The sequence below is a fragment of the Salmo salar genome, chromosome 01 (assembly GCF_965601325.2).
Source record: "Salmo salar chromosome 01, fSalSal1, whole genome shotgun sequence".
In the NCBI taxonomy this organism is placed as follows: domain Eukaryota; kingdom Metazoa; phylum Chordata; class Actinopteri; order Salmoniformes; family Salmonidae; genus Salmo; species Salmo salar.
The window spans coordinates 144815570-144839493 of NC_138291.1; the positions used below are offsets into that span (position 1 = coordinate 144815570).

General features: G+C 41.4%; 2 protein-coding genes across 2 annotated transcripts; both read right to left on the bottom strand.

The window, feature by feature from the left end:
- m17 (IL-6 subfamily cytokine M17) lies at positions 1-3469 on the bottom strand. The gene is made up of 3 exons (XM_014133348.3): positions 3348-3469; positions 2797-2939; positions 1-979 (listed from the first exon to the last, which is right to left on the bottom strand). The coding sequence occupies exons 1-3, from the start codon at positions 3403-3405 to the stop codon at positions 503-505; spliced, it is 678 nt and encodes a 225-aa protein (XP_013988823.1). The 5' UTR covers positions 3406-3469; the 3' UTR covers positions 1-502.
- Positions 3470-13901: 10432 nt separating this feature from the next.
- Positions 13902-19842, bottom strand: taok3b (TAO kinase 3b). Its single transcript, XM_014130559.3, has 8 exons — positions 19520-19842; positions 18177-18413; positions 17848-17976; positions 17526-17729; positions 17121-17360; positions 16688-16900; positions 16400-16582; positions 13902-16315 (listed from the first exon to the last, which is right to left on the bottom strand). Exons 2-8 carry the CDS (start codon positions 18360-18362, stop codon positions 16154-16156), a joined length of 1317 nt encoding a protein of 438 aa, XP_013986034.1. The 5' UTR covers positions 18363-18413; positions 19520-19842; the 3' UTR covers positions 13902-16153.
- Between the last annotated feature and the right edge of the window lie 4082 nt (positions 19843-23924).

A 23924-nucleotide genomic window follows, 5' to 3' on the forward strand; every position in this document is an offset into this window, starting at 1 on the left:
TCACTTGCACTATATACTTTTAATGTAATCTCAGCTGCAATACACATCATTTGGTTGTGCTATTAGATGAAGCACAGTGATAACACATTAAATTGTTGCATAAATACAAAATATATCACATTTTATTCCCATTTGAACTTTGTTGTGCTATTAAATGGTTGAAAGTGCAGCGATAACACATTTACGTGACAAAAAAATAATAATCTGACATTGTTTTTCAATGGAATTTGGTTGCGCTTTTAGATGGTTGAAAGCATATCGATAACACATTGGGAATACAACAAAATTCTGGCTGTCTTTTTGAGTGGATGAATGAAGATTGAAATCTCATTGGTTAACATCTCAACCAAATATTACAGAAATGACGACGTTCAAATGACGTGGGGATTATTGCTGCCACTGAAAAATATTGGCCGGCCATTTTTTCTTTCAGTGGCAGCAATAAGCCTCCATACATTCAAGTGTACATTAAATAATAAATAAAATAAATAGAAGGTCAGCCTCAGAACAGTGCATTTGTGTCTGCAAATGTTGTCCTCCTAGTGCACACTTGGCTCTTTAGGGTCCTTAGTTCACGTGTGACCCGTGACAGGAACTCCTTGAATCTCTTTAGAACCACACAGCCATAGACCTTCTGCTGGAACACGTTCTGAGAGGGGGGTACTGAAGTCGGTCCGTCTACAGGCTCAGGTGGGATGGGCAGGTTTGGAAAGAGGGTTTGGTAAATGCAGTTTATTTGGTTGGCCAGACCATTGGTGCGGTTATGGGCAGTAGAGAGTTTGCTCAGCAGTGAGCTGGATGGTGGCTGTAAGTCTGTCTGTTGCTCAGTGACCCTCTTCAGGTGTGGTAGGAAAGCCTTACAGTGGGAGTAGATGCTCAACATCCGCTCTGAGGGGTCAAGGCCAGAGATGTTTGGGTCAGGAACGTTGTTGATTGACATCTGGCAGAACAGCTCTGACATGTCTCCTTGACTGACCTTCTGGAGATCAATGAAAATAAATATCAAATTAGTGGAAGTTCTTGGAAGCACTTTTACAAAATCCAACAGGTAGCCTATAATCCATTATGATTTGGCCATAAAATAGCTTAAAAGTAGTTTTACAATTCCCATTAGACTGTGGATGATTCCATCATATACAGTTGAAGTAGGAAGTTTAGTCAAATACATTCAAACTCAGTTTTTCACAATTCCTGACATTTAATCCAATTAAAAATGTTCTGTTTTAGGTCAGTTAGGATCACCACTTTATTTTAAGAATGTGAAATCTCAGAATAATAGTAGAGAGAATGATTTATTTCAGCTTTTATTTCTTTCATCACATTCCCAGTGGGTCAGAAGTTTACATACACTCAATTAGTATTTGGTAGCATTGCCTTTAAATTGTTTAACTTGGGTCCAACGTTTCAGGTAGCCTTCCACAAGCTTCCCACAATAAGTTGGGTTAATTTTGGCCCATTCCTCCTGACAGAACTGGTGCAATTGCGTCAGTTTTGTAGGCCTCCTTGCTCGCACACGCTTTTTCAGTGTTGCCCACAAATGTTCTATAGGATTGATGTTAGGGCTTTGTGATGGCCAGTCCAATACCTTGACTTTGTTGTCCTTAAACCATTTTGCCACAACTTTGGAAGTATGCTTGGGGTCATGTCCATTTGGAAGACCCATTTGCGACCAAGCTTTAACTTCCTGACTGATGTCTTTAGATGTTGCTTCAATATATCCACATAATTTTCCGTCTTCATGATGCCATCTACTTTATGAAGTGCACCAGTCCCTCCTGCAGCAAAGCACCCCCACAACATGATGCTGCCACCCCCGTGCTTCACGGTTGGGATTGTGTTCTTCGGCTTGCAAGCGTCCCACGTTTTCCTCCAAACATAACGATGGTCATTATGGCCAAACAATTCTATTTTTGTTTCATCAGACCAGAGGACATTTCTCCAAAAAGTACAATCTTTGTCCCCATGTGCAGTTGCAAACTGTAGTCTGGCTTTTTTTATGGCTGTTTTGGGGCAGTGGCTTCTTCCTTGCTGAGCGGCCTTTCAGGTTATGTCGATATAGGACTCGTTTTACTGTGGATATAGATACGTTTGTACCTGTTTCCTCCAGCATCTTCACAGGGTCCTTTGCTGTTGATGAGGATGAACCAGACTTGTGGAGGTCTACAATGTTTTTTCTGAGATCTTGGCTGATTTCTTTTGATTTTCCCATGATGTCAAGCAAAGAGGCACTGAGTTTGAAGGTAGGACTTGAAATACATCCACAGGTACACCTCCAATTGACTCAAATGATGTCAATTAGCCCATCAGAAGCTTTTAAAGCCATGACATCATTTTCTGGAATTTTCCAAACTGTTTAAAGGCACAGTTTGTAAACTTCTGACCCACTGGAATTGTGATACAGTGAATTAAAACAGTGAATTGTGATAAAGTGAAATAATCTGTCTGTAAACAATTGTTGGGAAAATTACTTGTGTCTTGCACAAAGTAGATGTCCTAACCGACTTGCCAAAACTATAGTTTGCTAACAAGTGGGTGGTTGAAAAACGAGTTTTAATGACTCCAACCTAAGTGTATGTAAACTTCCGACTTCAACTGTACATGTTACCCGAGGCTATAATTAAGCCAATCAGCCAATCAGCATTCAAACTAGTTACCAACGTAATTACAGCAGTAAAAATACATGTTTTGTCATTTCCATGGTATACAGTCTGATATACCACGGCTGTCAGCCAATCAGCATTTAAGGCTTGAACTACCCAGTTTAAAATACTGGACAAATATTATGCCTTGACTTACATATGTTTTTAAGAGGTCCACAGATTCCTTGTGTATGAGTTTGGTTAGCTTCAAACTTCTTTGTAGGGAACTCCCACACGGTTGCTTCCTACATACTACTCCAGCACTCACTGAATCAATGGCCAGTAACAGAGAGAGCAATGCTGAGGAGCAAGGTGAGACAATTAAAATCACCACACTAACACCTATATCACAGACTTTAGCATAGTTACATGACAATCTAAATTAGAAGTATGAAATATATTGCGATAAGTAGCTGTGGTAACAGTTACAGTATTTAAAATGTCTTTATAATGCGCAAAGGACAAAATACAAGTTGAGTGGACACATACTAAGTTTGTACCTGTGCATATGAGTACAATCATTCATACACACAAAAAAATCTATATTCAACATTTGCACATCATCATTCATTTAATGTCTGCACATTGATGTTCCATAAATACAGGTGACATTACAGCAAGTACTACAGTATCCACATGGTTGAATATATAGTTTTTCACCATATATGAAATATAGCAATAATGGTTTTATAATGTAATTTTACTTACTTCTTGCTGCTTGTGATATGGTCAGCTGAGGACACATATTCTTTACATGACCACTCATTTCCCATACAATGACACAGGCCAAGTGTTAGACACAGACTAGTCATGATCACTCCCCTGAAAAACATTTTAAAAGACTGAAACCACCCATTTGTCATTGGAGGAAATGACGTGCTCAGCTCTTTCTTTGTGAAGCAACTGCATTTCCCAGATTTGTTTTTCAGACCTGAATTACTATATTTGATATACCAAATCTAAATGTATGTGTATGTTCACCATTGTCTGTGGTCTGAGCTCACTCCCACAGGGTTCACAGATACCAGAAGTATCTACAGTATATATTACAGCATTGCAGGTATATTAATTTGTACATTTGGATTTTTTTATTTTTTTGTCCTTTTTTTAACTAGGCAAGTCAGTTAAGAACACATCCTTATTTTCAATGACGGCCTAGTGGGTTAACTGCCTTGTTCAGGATTGAGCACATACATTTACAAACAGTATGACTGTCAATGGATTACAATCTTTGAGTTAAGGTAGTGTACTGTAAAAGCTGTGCTAACAAATTCATATAATAACCTATGCATATGTGAGGTCATTTGTTTTGTACCAGTCACAACAGGTCAACCCACTCTGACACAATTCATTGTAGTAGTGCTGTCGCCTCCTAGAGTAAGTGGTTGTGAAGTTTTAAAAGATGTTAATGCAGTGTTGCAATCTGTTCAGTTGGGGTATCATATGATATCGTTTTAAATTCCTTTTAGTTTTATAAATTGTTTATTTAACCTTTATTTTACTGAGACCAAGGTCTCTTTTACAGATTAGCACTGAATTACATAAAATAGAGACATCAAAATATGGAATGCAGGCAGAAATAAAAAAACAGTAATCAAAACACATTCATCAGTAATAAGGTCCTCAATGAGCTTTCTGAATTGCCGTATAGGCACCAGAACATCATATTTAACAACATGTTGAAGATTGTTCCACAAATAAGGTGTAAGAAAACGAAAAGCTGATTTACCTAACTCAGTAGAGACCAAAGGATTTTCCAGAGTTAGCCATCCGTGAGACCTGGTGCGGTGACTCGAATGTCTAAAGTTTAGTAATGATGTTAGATACAGTGGGACTTTTTGTAAAAGGGCTTTATACATAAAAAAAAACATAGCAATGTATCAACCTATGTGACATCAAAGAGGGTCAACCAACTTCCTGCTAGAGAATGCAGTGGTGAGTACTAGTATTGTCGCCCGTAATAAAGTGCAGTGCGCTATGATAAACTGCATCTAACGGCTTTAATGAGGTGGCAGCTGTGTTCATACAGATGATTTCGCCATAGTCTAGGACTGATAGGAACGTCAACTGTATAATCTGCTTTCTACTATTTATCGAGAGGCAGGACCTATTTCTATAGAAGAAGCCCATTTGTATTCCCAGCTTCTTTACTAACTTATCAATATGCTTTTTAAAAGACAGTTTTCATCTATCCAGATGCCCAGATATTTGTAAGCAGGGACACGATTAGTATGGACACCATCCAAAGTACACATGGTTCAATCATCAAAGTTAGTTTTATGTGCTTTAGAGAACAACATACATTTTATTTATTTTGTTTTATTTTATTTAACCTTTATTTAACTAGGCAAGTCAGTTAAGAACAAATTCTTATTTACAATGACGGCCTACCAGAAGGCAAAAGGCCTCCTGCGGGGATGGGGGCTGGGATTAAAAATATAGGGCAAAACACACATCACAAGAGAGACAACACTACACTATATAAAGAGAGACCTAAGACAACAACATAGCATGGCAGCAACACATGACAACACAGGATGGTAGCAACACAACATGACAACAACATGGTAGCAACACAACATGGCAGCAGCAACACAACATTGTTGGGCACAGACAACAGCACAAAGGGCAAGAAGGTGGAGGCAACAGCACATCATGCAAAGCAGCCACAACTATCAGTAAGAGTGTTCATAATTGGGACTTTGAATGAAGACATAAAACTGTCCAGTTTGAGTGTTTGTTGCAGCTCGTTCCAGTCGCTAGCTGCCGGTTGGATGTACTGACAAATTTTCTAAAACAACGTTGGAGGTGGCTTATGGTCGAGAAATTACCATTCAATTCTCTGGCAAAACTCTGGTGGACATTCCTGCAGTCAGCACGCCAATTGCATGCTGCCTCAAAACTTGAGACATCTGTGGCATTGTATTGTGTGACAAAACTGCACATTTTAGGGTGGCCTTTTATTGTCCCCAGCACAAGGTGCACCTGTTTAATGATCATGCTGTTTAATCAGCTTCTTGATATGCCACACCTGTCAGGTGGATGGATTATCTTGGTAAAGGAGAAATGCTCACTAACATGGATATAAACATTTGGGCACAAAAAGTATGGAACATTTCTGGGATCTTTTATTTCAGCCCATGAAACATTGGACCAACACTTTACATGTGTTTATATTTTGTTCAGTAAAGAAAATACTGTATAACTGTGTTCTTCTATATAGAGGAAACAAAACAGAGTGAACTCACAGCGTATGTCAGTTAAGACCCTGTACCCATTTTCAGGTTCATGAGAAACCCTTGTGTAACAGTATAGCTTCTGTCCCTCTCCTCACCCTACCTGGGCTTGAACCAGGGACCCTCTGCACACAGACAACAACCACCTTTGAAGCATCGTTACCCATCGCACCACAAAAGCCACAGCCCTTGCAGAGCAAGGGGAACAGCTACTTCAAGGTCTCAGAGTGAGTGACTTCACCGATTGAAACGCTATTAGCGCGCACCACCGCTAACTAGCTAGCCATTTCACATCGGTTACACTTGCATGTGGGCTCACGGGAACTTTTCAATGCACAGGACGAAAGTTTCTCAAGAGGAGACTTTCCCCAGTGTGTAAAAGACAGTGTAAAGAAAGGGTCAGAGTCAACAAAGTCGGCCAGGAAACAACAGTACCGCACCCTGTAGTGTGTCTCTGTCCCCAACACCAAACCAAGACACACCTCAAAGCTCTTGAAACCCACAAAAGTTGATTTTGTCAGGAAACTCCTGTTTGGTTCATCTGTGTTTCAGAGAGGCCCACTTTTCATCAGATGATGATGGTCCAACTATGGTGTTGTTTATAACTAATAAACCGGATACTCCATTTTTGTTTGAACCAACCATGACCAAAACAGTGATGAATGATCAGTGATGACATTTGGGAAATTAAGTACCAAGGTGGAGCCAAATCAAATCAAATTGTATTTGTCACATGCTTCATAAACAACAAGTGTAGACTAACAGTGAAATGGTTACTTAAGAGCCATTCTCAACAATGCAAAATAAAATGAAATAAAATAATAATATAAAAATAGTAAAAATAGTAACAAGAAGAATAAATAGAAAAATAATAACATGAGGAATAAATACTCAATGAGTAAAGATAACTTAGCTATTTACACAGTACCAGTACCAAGTCTATTAGTTTTATTTTACTTTTATTTAATTAGGCAAGTCAGTTAAGAACAAATTCTTATTTCCAATGACGGCCTAGGAACAGTGGGTTAACTGCCTTGTTCAGGGGCAGAACCACAGATTTGTACCTTGTCAGCTCAGGGATTCAATCTTGCAACCTTTCGGTTACTAGTCCAACACTAGTCCAACACTAGGCTACGCTGCCGCTGGTGCCCCTGTGTGCAGGGATACGAGGTAATTGAGGTAGATATGTACAGTTGAAGTCAGAAGTTTACATACACCTAAGCCAAATACATTTAAACTCAGTTTTTCACAATTCCTGATATTTAATCCAAGTAAAAATTCCCTTTTTCAGGTCAGTTAGGATCACCACTTCATTTTAAGAATGTGAATTGTCAGGATAATAGTAGAGAGAATGATTTATTTCAGCTTTTATTTCTTTCATCACATTCCCAGTGGGTCAGAAGTTTACATACACTCAGTTAGTATTTGGTAGCATTGCCTTTAAATTGTTTAACTTGGGTCAAACGTTTCGGGTAGCCTTCCACAAGCTTCCCACAATAAGTTGGGTTAATTTTGGCCCATTCCTCCTGACAGAGCTGGTGTAACTGAGTCAGGTTTGTAGGCCTCCTTGCTCGCACACGCTTTTTCAGTTCTGCCCACAAATTTTCTATAGAATTGATGTCAGGGCTTTGTGATGGCCAGTCCAGTACCTTGACTTTGTTGTCCTTAAGCCATTTTGCCACAACTTTGGAAGTATGCTTGGGGTCATTGTCCATTTGGAAGACCCATTTGCGACCAAGCTTTAACTTCCTTGCTGATGTCTTGAGATGCTGCTTCAATATATCCACCTAATTTTCCTACCTCATGATGCCATCTATTTTGGGAAGTGCACCAGTCCCTCCTGCAGCAAAGCACCCCCACAACATGATTCTGCCATCCCAGTGCTTCACGATGGTGTTCTTTGGCTTGCAAGCGTCCCACTTTTTCCTCCAAACATAACGATGATCATTATGGCCAAACAGTTCTATTTCTGTTTCATCAGACCAGAGGACATTTCTCCAAAAAGTACAATATTTGTCCCCATGTACAATTGCAAACTGTAGTCTGGCTTTTTTATGGTGGTTTTGGAGCAGTGGCTTCTTCCTTGCTGAGCGGCCTTTCAGGTTATGTCGATATAGGACTTGTTTACTGTGGATATAGATACTTTTGAACCTGTTTCCTCCAGCATCTTCACAGGGTCCTTTGCTGTTGTTCTGGGATTGATATGGACTTTTCGCACTAAAGTACGTTCATCTCTAGGAGATAGAACGCGTCTCCTTCCTGAGCGGTATGACGGCTGCGTGGTCCCATGGTGTTTATACTTGCGTACTATTGTTTGTACAGATGTACGTGGTACCTTCAGGCATTTGGAAATTGCTCCCAAGGATGAACCAGACTTGTGGAGTTCTACAATTGTTTTTCTGAGATCTTGGCTGATTTCTTTTGATTTTCCCATGATGTCAAGCAAAGAGGCACTGAGTTTGAAGGTAGGCCTTGAAATACATCCACAGGTACACCTCCAATTGACTCAAATGATGTCAATTAGCCTACCAGAAGCTTCTAAAGCCATGACATCATTTTCTGGAATTTTCCAAGCTGTTTAAAGGTACAGTCAACTTAGTGTATGTAAACTTCTGACCCACTGGAATTGTAATACAGTGAATTATAAGTGAAATGATCGTTCTGTAAACAATTGTTGGATAAATTACTTGTGTCATCCACAAAGTAGATGTCCTAACCGACTTGCCAAAATTATAGTTGGTTAACAAGAAATTTGTGGAGTGGTTGAAAAATTACTTTTAATGACTCCAACCTAAGTGTATGTAAACTTCCGACTTCAACTGTACATATACAATAGGTAGGGATAAAGTGATTAGGCAACAGGATTGATAAACAGTAGCAGCAGCATATGTGATGAGTGTGTACGTGTGTGTATGTTGGAGTGTCAGGGTAAGTATGTGTGAGTGTGTGGGTAGAGTCCAGTGTGTGTGTGCATAGAGTCAAAAAGAATTAGTGCAAAAAAGGTCATTGCAGATAGTCCATGGAGCTATTTGGTTAACTATTTAGCAGTCTTATGGCTTTGGGGTAGAAGCTGTTCAGAGTCCTTTTGGTGCTAGACGTCGGTGCCGCTTGCCATGTGGTAGAGGAGAGAAATGTCAATGACTTGGGTGGCTGGAGTCTTTGACAATTTTTAGGGCCTTCCTCTGACACCACCTGCTATAGAGGTCCTGGATGGCAGAGAGCTCAGCCCCAGTGATGTACTGGGCCGTACACACTACCCTCTGTAGCGCCTTGCAGACCGATGCCAAGCAGTTGCCAAGTGGTGATGCTGCCAGTCAAGATGCTTTCAATGGTGCAGCTGTAGAACTTTTTGAGGATCCGAAGGCCCATCGCAAAAAAGTTTCAGCGTTGTCGTCAGGGGCGAAAATCTGATATCAACTTTGGGGGGGACAATTACATGAAATTTTCTCAAGAGCAATTCCTGAGGGGGACACCAAAAGTAGTGCTGTAACACATAGCCTACATTGTAATACGGTAAATGTATATTGAGGAACCAAAGAAATAAGGTGTTTGCCGTACTCCTAACTACCGGTACCCAAAACTACACAACTAATCACAACAGCAATACCATTGCCTTTAACAAATCTTAGTTCAGTCACCAGTTTAAGTTGAGAGTGGGGGTATCCATGGCATTTTCCAATTATGTTCCTATTTTACAAGTAAAAAAAATGGAGAACCTTTCATAATGTTGCCAAACAAAGACTCAACAAACTTACCTGAGACTCCCTGTTTCTGCCAGTCTGTCCCTGCATATCTGTCCCCAACTCTGCTGTCTGTGTGCCATCTGTTGCCTGCTCTGCCTAATGACATCACTGTGAAACATTTCCATTAGAATTTCATTTCTTTCTTATGAACATTTTATCAACTAGTCTTTGAGATATTAGGCTACTAGGGTTCTTACTTTGCGTTTTGGTGTACTGAAAAATACTCTGATGTCCGTCTTTTATTTTTCTGCCATTTTTCTACCTGGCTGGCTGGCTACACACACACAGTGTGTAGGTTATTTACAGTAGGAGATGGGCTTCTATCATCTTATCTTTTATCATTCTATTTGGGCTTCGATCTAAAAGGTAGCTAGCAAATGTGAAACGGATTAAAATGACAAGAGTTGACAGCTGTATGAGTTCACCATTTACACAACATATGCTGCAACCTTTTGTAATTTTAATAGTTTGTTTCATATTGGCTGGCTTCCAACAATAGCTGAATTTGCAAAGCTAGCGAGCACCAATTCAGTTTCAGTGGTGTTTGCTATAATCTTTGCTACCCGGGTTAAATAAATAAAAGTTCCCTTGCGACAATTTTGCTTTTGCAGCGAGACCATTAAATATATTTAAGACAATGGTAGAAGAGAGTGTAGTTCTGTTCAGTTTGGACTTCAGTTTATCGCTAACCTTATCACAGGGACTTTGAAGCACTAACTTACATCATCTGCATGCTGATCTCGGAATAAATTGACGATAGCAAAGATTCCATCTTTGACGAGGCCACATAAATGGAATAGGTACTAGCTAGCTTAATAGTTAATATTTGCACGCTAGCTCTGCATATTCAGCTAGTGTGAGTGCGCGATTGACTGGATTAACCTCACTTCAGTTACGTTCATTGAGTGCCTTTCAGACAGTGGCTACAACCCCTCTGTTACCTTGCCAGTGGATCAAACCATTTTGAGGAAAAGGGTGGGGGGGTCGCAATCTTTTGAAACTTAAAAACGCGCTATTAAGTGTCTACAATCAGCACAATTGCTTTCATTGCGTATTATTAATATTATTTAAATTACATAGTTATGTTTCAGTGATATATTGGGGGGGACAAATCATATTTTTCCCAGGATGGGGGGGGTCGTGTCCCCCCCGTCCCCCCCGGGATTTCCGCCCCTGGTTGTCGTGCCCTCTTCACAACTGTTTTGGTGTGTGTATATTTTGTGAACAAGCACACATTTACATCAAAGTTGGACCATATTATTCCTTAGTGATGCACACCGAGGAACTTGAAGCTCACGACCCGCTCCACTACAGCCCCGTCGATGTGGATGGGGGCATGGCCGACCCTCCATTTCCTGTAGTCCACAATCAGCTCCTTTATCTTGCTGACATTGAGAGAAGATGTTATTGTCCCGGCACTACACTGCCAGGTCACTGACCTCCCCCTATAGGCCGTCTCACTGTCGTCGGTGATCAGGCCTACCACCGTTGTGTTGTCTGTAAACTTAATGATGGTGTTGAAGTCCTGCACAGGCACGCAGTCGTGGGTGAACAGAGAGTACAGGAGGGAACTAAGCACACACCTCTGAGGGGCCCCCGTGTTAAGGGTCAACGTGGCAGATGTGTTGTTGCTTATCCTCACCACCTGGGGGTGACCCGTCAGTCCAGGATCCAGTTGCAGATGGAGGTGGTCAGTCCCAGGATCCTTAGCTTAGTGATGAGCTTGGAGGGCACCAGGGTGTTGAACGCTGAGCTGTAGTCGATGAACAGCATCCTCACATAGGTGTTCCTCTTATCCAGGTGGGAGTGCAATAGAGATTGCGTCATCTCTGGATCTGTTGGGGCGGTATGCAATGTTCCCTCTAAGCTGTGCACATGTGCGGGGGCCCAGCTTCCTGGGACTACCACACAGAAGAAATATCAGCCCGCGCAGAGAAGCATGAGATTGAACTTCACTCAACTTTCTAGCGTTTTCTCCCTTACTTAACACTATCAACGTTACCCTTTACTGTGGAAATTGTGATTGAATCAACGTAATATTAGCCACTTTCAATGCAACATACCGAAACAAAACAAACTATGCAAGACTTAGTATGCAAAACTAACTATGCAAGAGATTTTGTTGTAGTCAGAATGCATCGGAGTAGGATTCAATTGCATTGACACACAGGACACAGCCCATACTCTACACAGACCGGTGCAGCATAACCAATCAGAGCTGCAGTAGGCCTATATGCAAATAGACGATTGCCATATATGGATCTGTGCCGTTTACTTTGAACTGAACTGTGTTTAAAGCATGAGTGGTTTTGAGTACATGTGCTTGCTTTGAGATCAAAATGAGAGCTGCATGTAGCAACGTTTGTTCATATCTTTTGCTAGTTAGTGAGTTATTAGCGCAGTTATAAATAATTTGTAGTCAGCAATGGGGGAGTGATTGCTTCCTAAAAGAGCACAAAACGTGTACATTGCTAGCCATCTTTGAAAAGCAAGTCGGGTAAAGAGCTTTTTTTTGTCTTAAAGATGCAGTGTTGTATTTTGAGACAGGCTTGAATAAGCTAAATTGACAATAGGCAGAGGGTAGCATAATTTGTTTAATTCTCTGTAATAACGGTTTGGGAATAATAATGGACTTTATTTTGTGAAATGGTTTCTTACATCAAACAACACAAAAACATTTTCAGTCATCTCCTTGTCTGAAGGACAAGTGGTTAATGTCAAGCCCTGCATGTTTTTTTCAAAAGTCTCATGGAATGTAGGCCAACATTGAACACCACACGTAGGCTGAATGATAAAACAGCTATTTCCATGTTAAAGTGTTATGGGATGCATTTTTTTCATTGTTTTTGACGGTAGGACACTCTGGTAGACCAAAATTATGATCAAAATAGCCACAGTAGCCTACTTGACCACTGTCTGAAACTGTAACTTCAAGCGGGTACAGCCTCAGTGTTCACAGTAAAGGCAAGCTGGAAGTTGAACTGAATTTTTACATCGTTGAAGTTTGCGCTCAGCAGACCCAAAAATGTCTTAGTGCTGGACATTTTTTTGAGGAAACTTTGGTGGTATGAGAATTGGAGTGGGTCCAGAATGTCTGGGATAATGGTGTTGATGTGAGCCATGATGAGCCTTTCAAAGGATTTCATGGCTATGGATGTGACTGCTACGGGGCGATAGTCATTTAGACAGGTTACCTTGGCGTTCTTCCGTACAGGGACTATGGTGGTCTGCTTGAAACATGTAGGTATTACAGACTGGGTCAGGGAGAGGTTGAAAATTTCAGTGAAGACACTTGCCAGCTGGTCAGCACATTCTCTGAGTACGCGTCCTGGTAATCTGTCTGGCACCGTGGCCTTGTGAATGTTAACCACAGGAGGTTGGTGCCACCTTAATTGGGGAGAACGGGCTCATGGTAATAACTGGAGCGGAATCAGTGGAATGATATCAAATATATCAGGCACATGGTTTCCTGGTGTTTGATGCCGTTTCAATTGCGCCGTTCCAGCCATTATCATGAGCCGTTCTCCCCTCAGCAGCCTCCACTGATGTTAACCTGTTTAAAGGTCTTACATCACCTACGGAGAGCGAGATCACACAGTCGTCTGGAACAGCCAATACTGAAAACAGTTATTTTTAACAGAAACATTTTGCCAACCTGAGACGTGATGTATAATTATGTATGTTGCTCCATTTCTGCTTGTCTCGGACTTTGATGTGTGGACTTACTCACCTACACATTATTGCTTTACTCAATATGAATAACATGAATCCTGGTTAGGTTCCTGTTTAGTCATTGTGCTCTGTGAGAATACATGCACTTATATGTAAAGAGTACACTCATTTCACTTTTCATGATTATGACCCACATTTCCTCCTTTCAACTCAGAAGTGTTTAATGTCAGGGGGAACCCCTTCGACCACATCCCTGTCAGCACAACTCAGGTGAGGGTAGACCGCTTTTGCCACAACCCCTCTACCATATGAGAATGTCCTTACCCAACAGCCAGATCAAACAGATACACAGTCTGCATTGTAAGATGGTAAACCACAGGGCATCTTGGAAACAGGAAGCACTGCAGGGGTAACTTCCCTCACCACCGGTTCACACACACAGCACTGTGGGGAATATGGATTGTTACTTCTAGTGAATCTAATATGCTATAACTATTTGTGTATTTCTTACATAATTGTCAGGGGGTATACCTTACGTAAAGCATGTACGGTAATAATGCAGGAAATAATAAAATAATTGCACATTCATTCAGGGGAGCACTGACATTGGATGCAGGATGTTGATGCAGACCTCTTGTTTCAAGAGAATCTCTTTTATTTAATCTCTGTACCACACAGGAAACGCTGTGTGGCTTAGTTTAGGGAAGTCCCCTTTCTTGATAACATAAGTCCACATAAACAGTTTGGTTCATAACAGGTTTGAACCAGTCTCAAGTTAAACCAACCCAAAGAAAATAGCATATGGAGCTAAACCATTCGCCAAGAAAACGTACATTCTCCAAAACCTTCCAACCTCAAAATATGCCCCGTTCTATGGAGTAATTTACAACAAATAATTCCAAAACTGAAGCCTACTGTATAACTTTGGCACTTGAAGTCTTGCCACAAGTCATGAGTCTGGAGGTATCAATAATGCCATACTTGGTTTCTTACATTGAAAGTATTAGTTGTTTATTAATGTATTTTGAAGTTCATAGTTTTGTTGCATTTATGTGTCAGATATTTTAACATTCTTAATCTCACTTGCCCAGCCTACCACTAGGAAGGGCGTGATTTCCATCACTTAAATGATATCAATGTGTGAGGAACAGGACTAGGGTGTGGGTTTGGAGGCAACTGTCAAAATATCAGTGTTGCATTAAAGATCTCAACTTAAAACAATCTTTCAAAACTGTTAAACCTGGACATGTTGAAATAGTTGTAACATTCCATAGACAGGCATTCAATCCAGTATTCTGTCTGTGTCAAAGGCTGATGGTGATATTAGAAATCAAGCACCAAGCAATTTCCTTCCCAGTCACTGTAATGGACACATTTTGCAACCTTATGTGCAATAACAACAATGAACACTGCAAAACATTATACAGCTGGTTACTAAACAGCTACGACTTGAATGCAACCCAGAACAAAGCAACCACCCGCCTGGTTAACTATTACCAGACAGCTTTAAAAAAAAAAATCTATGCATTTACAGTAATTCTGTGATACCATTTAACTGTGTTTTTTATACAATCTGATAAAAGTCTTCAGTGATTCGAGTTTTCAGTATGTTTGATCTACCGCATTACCAAGAAAAAAAAACATATTTCTAAGTATAATGTGAAGTTCCGTCATTAGTAATCAACCAATGCTTCTGTATCTCCTATTTATGCTCTCAAATACAAATATTTATATCAAAAGTTATACAGCACAATTCTCACCATTATCCTTGACAAGACCTTTGATTAGTGAACATTAAATGATTCCCAAATTTGGATGGAACAAACAATGGTATTGGCCGTGCTAAACAAACATGAAAGAACAACAACGACAAATCAAAACCCGCTTCATAGGCACAACTTAAATAAAGGCATTTGTGACATTTTCATATCAAATATGGCGCTTATCAATAGGGATTAAAACAAAAAATGCAATGACCACTTTTATTTACAAACGGCTAAAATCTCTGGACAGAGTCATGCATCACTTCACAACCTGAATGTGTCTTTAAAGTGCATGCAATAATAACCAGTTTGACAGAGTTGAATCATTCTGATAAAATACACAGCTTGATCAAACTGATGCCAATAAATCCTAAATACTGAACAATGAAAAATAAAGTACCAGAATTGTTTAAAAAGTGAAGGACCATATGCTTTAGCACAACATGGAATGAAGTAAAATCTCTCTTTAAAACGGTTTACATATAAGATCTGGCACTGTCCCGATACCTTCTTTTAGCTTGTAGTATTCACATACAGTATTATTCACATTCTGTGAGAAAAAAAAAGAAAGAAGAAGCAGCTAAACACCACGGTGTCGTCCGCAGCTCACATTCCACAATCGCAATGCCCCTCCATGTGACATACGCATTAAGCATCATATGAACATGATGAGTTAATACTTAAACATATCAAAGTGCTAATTTTTACTAAAATTTCCTGAATTTCCTGAATTCATACCAAAAGGAGGATGATGGCATGGAGGAAAGAGTCAGTTCTTATTTTTTATAAGTATTCTATTCTTGTAATCTCCAACGCAAGACTTTTGAGTTACACACACTTGGTTGAACTTGTGTTGTGAATTAATCTTGTTTGATTTTTCCCCTTTTTCTAAAGTTTAACAAAAGTAGTTCCCATGGCAAATGACCGCTCTATGCTGTGATGTGGTATCTAAAAGACTCTAGAGAGGAAGAGAGAAAGAGGGTTATCTGGCGTTGTCACTGTAGAGATGGCCATGGTCAAGTTGACAGTGGGAATGCAGGCACATGCCTACACCATACACCAGAAGAGAAGAGTCTAGTCCTCCACAACCACATCCATTTTCATCTGTCGTCCTCCTTGGGGAAGTCCAGCGATCCTAAGCTCCCAAACCCCAGCCTAGCGCTCTCTGCATCGAAAGCGTCCATCTCCCTCTCCTGCCGTTCAAAAAGCTGCTTGATCCTTTCAGTGCGTTCCTTCTGAAGTGAGTCCAGCTCCTCTTCAATCTGAAACCACAAAAGTGATAAGCAAATAAGGGACGTGGTCAGTTTAAAGAGGTGAGCCTGTGTTACAACATAACCAAAACATACCTTCTGTTCCAGGTGGGCCCTGCGTAAGGAGACCTTCTGCTCCAGCATCTGCAGCTCCCTCTCGTGTTGGGCTTCTGTCTGGGCCTTGGTCTTGCTCTGGTAGGCATCCAGGAGCTCCATCTCCTGCTGCAGCTGCTGCTTCAACGCCTGGCACTCCCTTTCCTGCTCCTCCTCCAGACGCATCTGGGGGACCACAGAGACAAGCGAAAGAGAGAGAGGGTTAAAAAAGACATGTACCAGTAAGCATTGTGTGGCTGTTTGGAGGTTAACGGTGAGTAGTGCCCTTACCGCTTGTGAGGCCATCATCTCGTTGATGCTCTGCTCGTACTGCTCGGCCAGCACAGCGAGCTTGCGTGTCTGCTCCTCCTTCAGTGACTTTAGGATGGCCTTGTGCTCGCTCTTAGGAGAGACCTCAAGCTGATGGTTCCTCAGGGCTTTATACTGCTTGTTCTGCACCTTACACGTGTCCTGGAACTGTTTCTTGATCTGCATCTCCAACATCTCCAGAAGGACAAATAGAAAGAAAGAAACAATCGTAAGAAACATACAGTAAGAAACAATCATTTTGCCGGTTATGACTACCGGCTGAGCTTCAGTCTGACCAGGGGTGCGACTTTAATTCAAGGGTCTTTGCCTAGATGTGTAGACACACAATGATTTATCATTGGCTCTTACTAAACCAAATGTACAGTGCAACAGCTGCAGTATAGATTCTATGCACCTTGAGGTTCCGGGGCTGCTGCCGCTGCTCCAGGGCGTGCTTCCTGTGCAGCTCTCTCTGCCGCCGGCCGTTGTACTCCTCCTGGTTCTCCAACTCGGTCTGGTGCTGCAGGAGGATCAGCTCAACACGGAGCCTCTGCAGTGTCTGCAGCTGCCTGCGCTCCAGCTCCTGAGTGGACTCGTCCTGTCGGATCATCAGGGCCTGCTCCATCTCCTTCTGGGTCTTCTTCTTATTCAGCTCCTGGGGTGGGACATATTGCTCATCTCCTCATTTCATTTTGAATGTACAGTACTTCAGATTTCTACAATGCAAATTAGGCCATTTAACAAAAGAGGTTGGGGTGACAATTCTAGAGGCAATTCTATGAGCATCATTGGCAAACTAAATATCAGAGAGGAACTGTACCTCTCTCATTTGCTCCTGTTCAAACTCGTGCCTCTTGACCAGTGTCCTGCGTTTCAGAGCACGGCAGCTCCTGTCATAGACCAGCCTCTGCTGGTCCAGAAGGTGGGCCTCATCCTCAGCCTGTGAGCGCTGCACCGTCTCCTTGTGCCTGGAAAGACGCTCCTGCTTCTCCTCCTTGGGCGTACTGGGGTCCTCATTCATCTCCTGCAACATCCAGATAAGAACCAGGGCTTAATGGGTGATGCATGGAATCCATGGAAAATGCAAACAGTTTAATCTCAGACCAAGGGGAAAAAAATGTGTAAATGATTTAGGCATTTACCTCTTTGATCTTGTCTTTACAGAGCCTGTACTCTTTTTTCTGGTTGTCTATGAAGGTGGTCAGCTCCTTCTTTTGCTGGGCAATGATCTGTTGCTGGATCCTCTTCTCCTCTGCTGTAGCTGCCTTTATCTGTACGGGAACATATGAAATGTCCAAGATTTATTTTGTTTATCACCTCCCTTCGATGTGCTGTTTAAAATTCTGACATTATGCTGAAAGGGCAAAATGCTACGGATGCAATCTAATCAAGGGGCTGGACCATCTTCAGTTTCCATTTTCATTCACAGCAACCAAAACCTACTGTCCTACCATGCAACATCATTATTCACCTCTTTGTCTGTGTGAACGGTGTGCCGTTTAGCCAGTCTCTCCAGTTCAATGTAAGTGTTGTTGGCGTGGGTCTCTACTTCCTTCTGCAACCGGAGCCTATGCTCGTCCATCTCCGCCTTCAGCCTGTTCTCCAGGGCGATCAGCTGCTTCTGGTGCTGCCGCCGCATGCGCTTATAACCAGACATCTGCTCCCGCAGCTCAGAGTCCTGCTCATGCTCCTGGATCTACCTGGTGACCTGGACACAGGGGTCAGGGGGTCAGAGGGCACAGAGAGAACAGTCAGGTGTGAAAAGCAAGAGGGCTTGAGATACCTACTGTACAATTAAAATGTACTGAACTATATCGTTAAATATGGACTCACAAAAGGAGAAACACGAGTACCCTAGTTGCACTGAGTAATAGACTGTAAAATACAGTAGAACAATGTCCTTTGTGAATCTGACACATAACTTGACATATTTTATTATCTTTGCAAGAATACCTTAAGTGAAATAGAGAAGAGAGACCTCCAAAAGACTATGTACTGTACACCTAAGGGTAACTGCAGTATTCATTTGGTTCTATGTAGTTGCGCGTACTCTAGATCACAGTCTCTGAATATCACCCTTGATGTAGTATAACTACAGTAAATTCATTCCAGAATTTACTAAATATATTCTCATTAGCATTTTAGTCCAACATGTGTAAAGTCCAATCAATTATAACTAAAGATGGCCTCTATGACCACCTGTCACAAATTCTTTCATAACTTTCACACATACAAACATGAACACACACAAACACGCGCAGTTGTTAATTGGTGTACATTCTTGAGGATTATTAGGTACAGTATCTGTGGATAGTATTAGCCAGGGCAGGAAATAATGCACACTCCTCTTCACTAAATAATCATGGCTGCTCAGCTCAGATTTCATGCTAGTAACATAGAACATGCATCGTCAATTATAATAGCTACATACATGAACATAACAAGGGTGTCTTGAATGTCAATGTGGTGTTCTTCATGCTAATACATCTATCACGTACATACTGTATGTAGCCACAAATGGAGAGCTCAATAGGTATGAGCCTGTTTTGCAGGCCTCCTATTCTGGGATGAAAATGCTAAAGGTACGTCCACACACAGCTTGTAAATCAATAACCAAAAACACATCACGATAAACAGATATAGAAAGAGATTTGATATAAATCCAAACGATTACACACACATGAAAGCGGAGGGGGGAACCTGAGGATGGAAAAAAACGACACTTATTAACGGGATCCGGTTGCCATGGCTACAGATGTGCTGCTGAGAGGATGGAGAGAGAGACCCTCCCAGCGGGAGAGGGAGCCTGCCTACCAAAGATGCTGATTTGATGGTGGCAAAGCGTTCACAGATCTTGCAGTCGAGAGCCCGGCTCTTGTGAGAAGAAGTAGGCCGCAGCTCTGGCCTGGCGTCCCTGTGCACAGCCTCATCCCTCACGCAAGCATGGTCCTGCAGGGGGGGAGGAAAAGGAGGAGAGAGAGGGGGTGGGCGCTTCCCAGGCCCTCCGTGCTCGCTGCTGCTGCTGCTATCGCTGCCGTGTCTCCCAGCATCCAGCACACATCCTGCTTTAAATGCATCCTTCCCCTGCGTGGTCTCTCGCTACTGCCTGCAGCTCCTCGCTAGAAATGAACAGGGCATCGCAGAGCGATCGCAGGCACCGTCAGAAGGCAGCAGCTGAAGGCAGTCCTTGTCTCTGGCGTCTCCACTTCCTGAGGAGGAGGAACCAAATGGATCCGGTGGGAAAGGGTGAATTATGCAATGACTATCACAGACAATCAAGACAAGAAGAAGAGGAGGAAAATGACAAAGAGAGATTGTTGCACTCCTTCTCTCCTAGCTCCAAATAAAATAAAATGATTAGGAGCGGTGTTCATTTTCCTGTATTCCCATGATGACATATTATGTGATCTGTGAAAATATGCAAATCAAACACAGATCCATCCAAGGCATTGTTTTCCTATGACAATACTAATCAGCTAGATAATTTGTGTATATTCCAATGAATTGTTTCTACTGTCTTCCAATAATCTCTCACACACTACAATGTTTCAAATACTGGATGGATGCTATACTGTCACGTCCTGACCATTGTAAGAGGTAATTTGCCATAGTGGAGTGGTCAGGGCGTGACAGGTGGTTGTTTTGGGTGGTTTTGGGGTTTTCTGTTTCTAGGTGGGATCGTGCTAGAATTCTATTTCTATGTTTTGTTTTCCATGTTTTGCCCGGGTATGGTTTCCAATCAGAGGCAGGTGTCTTTCGTTGTCTCTGATTGGAAGCCATACTTAGGCAGCCTGTTTTCCTTTGGGGTTTGTGGGTAGTTGTTTCTGTTTAGTCTAGTGTACCTGACGGGACTGTTGTTGGTCGTTTTGTTGTTAAAGTGTTTTCATTAAAGACAAAGAATGAGCACTATACACGCTGCGCCTTGGTCTCCATTCGACGACCCCTATGACATATACAATAATACCAATTCTGAACATTACATTCATTATCTGGTGTGGCTTCCTTAAATTAATACATTTGCTCGAATCTTGATGATTCTAGATACAGATTTGTAAAAATGTCTGAATCAACAACAAGTTCATTATAAAAGAGTCATAGTATTGTAAAAACGACTCAAAATGAATACTAGTTCAGAGGACTGGCTAATAGGTAAACTACTGTAAAGATTACTCTATTACCCTTTACTATAATTTTCATGAATAATCTTATACATGTTTTATAAATTGTTACATATGCCATAATTGCTTATGAATTGGGATTCTTATAATGTTCCTAAATTATTATACATGTTTACAAATAATGACATTTTAGATACACAATTTATAAATATGTATAATATGTATGAATGCTTATTCATTAAATGATTATATAGTGTTACCAATTACACTACATACTGCAATTTCATATTATGTTTCTCACTGACTCAGTTTGACGTATAAATGGCCAATTAAATTACTACTGGGAGCATGTAAAGGCCCCAAGTAACAAAGCTTGTCACAACAAACCACTGGATGGGTCAAAAGTGTAGGATAACAGTTTCTAAAAGGGGGTTTCAGTGACCCACAATCATAGCACTGATCAAAGAGAATACATTTCAAGCCAACATCCTCAGTCAAATCAAATCAAATCAAATATATTTATATAGCCCTTCGTACATCAGCTGATATCTCAAAGTGCTGTACAGAAACCCAGCCTAAAACCCCAAACAGCAAGCAATGCATGTGAAAGAAGCACGGTGGCTAGGAAAATCTCCCTAGGAAAAACTCCCTAGAAAGGCCAAAAACCTAGGAAGAAACCTAGAGAGGAACCAGGCTATGAGGGGTGGCCAGTCCTCTTCTGGCTGTGCCGGGTGGATATTATAACAGAACATGGTCAAGATGTTAAAATGCTCATAAATGACCAGCATGGTCAAATAATAATAATCATAGTAGTTGTCGAGGGTGCAACAAGCACGTCCGGTGAACAGGTCAGGGTTCCATAGCCGCAGGCAGAACAGTTGAAACTGGAGCAGCAGCACGGCCAGGTGGACTGGGGACAGCAAGGAGTCATCATGCCAGGTAGTCCTGAGGCATGGTCCTAGGGCTCAAGTCCTCCGAGAGAAAGAAAGAAAGAGAGAAAGAGAGAATTAGAGAGAGCATATTTAAATTCCCACAGGACACCGGATAAGACAAGAGAAATACTCCAGATGTAACAGACTGACCCTAGCCCCCCGACACATAAACTACTGCAGCATAAATACTGGAGGCTGTAACAGGAGGGATCAGAAGACACTGTGGCCCCATCCGATGATACCCCCGGACAGGGCCAAACAGGCAGGATATTACCCCACCCACTTTGCCAAAGCACAGCCCCCACACCACTAGAGGGATGTCACCAACCACCAACTTACCGTCCTAAGACGGTCAACTGCAGTAGAGCTAAGAACCAAGCAAACAGTCCTCTAATTCTCTATCTAAATGGGTAACCTTTTACTATGTCAGAATAAGGTATGCTCCTGAAAAAGCCCATGATAGGAACTGCAAGGGGAACCGTATGTGGTCACCTAGCTATCTTAAGATGAATGCACTAATTAAATGTAAGTCACTCTGGAAAAGAGCGTCTGCTAAATGACTGAAATGTAAAATGTCATCCTTACCTCAAACACTATTTATTTTAACTGTCATGTTCATGGTTGTGTTCCCTGACCAGACCTTTAGATCTTCTTTAAGTCAGTCCTTTCCTCTTCCACGCCTATAACTTGTTACCTGACATCAGGCGTGAGCTTATTCAACTACCTCTGAAGAAGCTGCCACACTGCTGGTAATACTTTCTATGACCTATATGTTTAACAGAGTCCAATACTTTAATATTGTGAAATATTAAATATAAAACATTTGCATGAATAGCCTGGGCAAGCTTAGTCAAAAATGTACAGTTTTTCTTTCTTTTTACTATTTTCTACATTGTGGAATAGTAGTGAAGACATCAAAACTATGAAATAACACATATGGAATCATGTAGTAACCCAAAAAGTGTTAAACAAATCAAAATATAATTAATATTTGAGATTCTTCAAAGTAGCCACCCTTTGCCTTGATGACAGCTTTGCACACTCTTAAGTGTTGTTTACATTGTTCCAAACGGTCAGAAAAATTATATTGTAATCTGACAGCACCTGTTCGGCACACATAATGTGCACGCAGTGCTTGCTCTTTAACTTATTTTTCTTGATCTCCAGTATTTTCCACAACTAGTTAAATGTATTCCACACATCTGACTTCCCCGTTACCGCCTGGGCAACCAGTAAGCATTCCCCCGTTTCTCGTATATTTGTCACGTCCTCTGCATCCATTTTGCTGTCACGTGTTATGGTGTTCAGAGTTTGTTATAACCAATTTATTGATGTGATTATGATAGGCTATAGGTCAGGCCCTATTGGTCACGTGTATGTGATGCATACATGTTTCACATAAAGAGAGCAAGGGTTGAGGGAATTGGGAATGTTTTTCCTGAACAAATCAGGGATTTCGGTAACGGAACTTTTCCGTCATAAATGGCTGTAATTATGTTGCATCTTCAGCAACACGAACAGCGCGATAAATACTGTTGATGTTCTGTGGTGGTCACTGCAGCAAAGAGAGACAACGGGTGCTAGTCACACCGTCACCAGCTGTAAAAACAAAATACGCGGCGCAGCAAGTCGAACTCCCTCTAGTCATTTGTGTGTCTTAATTATTTAATCAAACAGTGCGCTTAAAGCATCAGACAAGCTCAGTACCTATAGTTGATTTGATTAAAACACATAGGATGTGTCTATATATGGGAAAGAAACACGACTCTCAGTCGACCAATAATTTTTTCTTTGGGGACAGCCCTAATACAAAGTATATGTTATGGCATGGGGTGCATTTTCCTGGCATGGTTTAGGTCCACTTGTAAAATCTATGCCAAGGCGCATTGAAGCTGTTCACCCCTTTATGACACTTTATGTTGGTGGTTCTTTTATTTGGCAGTTAACCTGTATGTGCTTGTGATAAAACTTAATCCACAGTTATTTTTTAGAAAATAACTGTGGATTAGCAGCTGGAGTAACAAAAGTTTGTTACTAGCACAGGGGCAGGCAAAACAACAGGTCAAGGGCAGGCAGAGGTCAGTAATCCAGATAGGGTGCAAAAGGTCCAGAACGGCAAGCAGACTCAGGGTCAGAGCAGGCAGGGGTCAATAATCCAGTGTGGTGTGG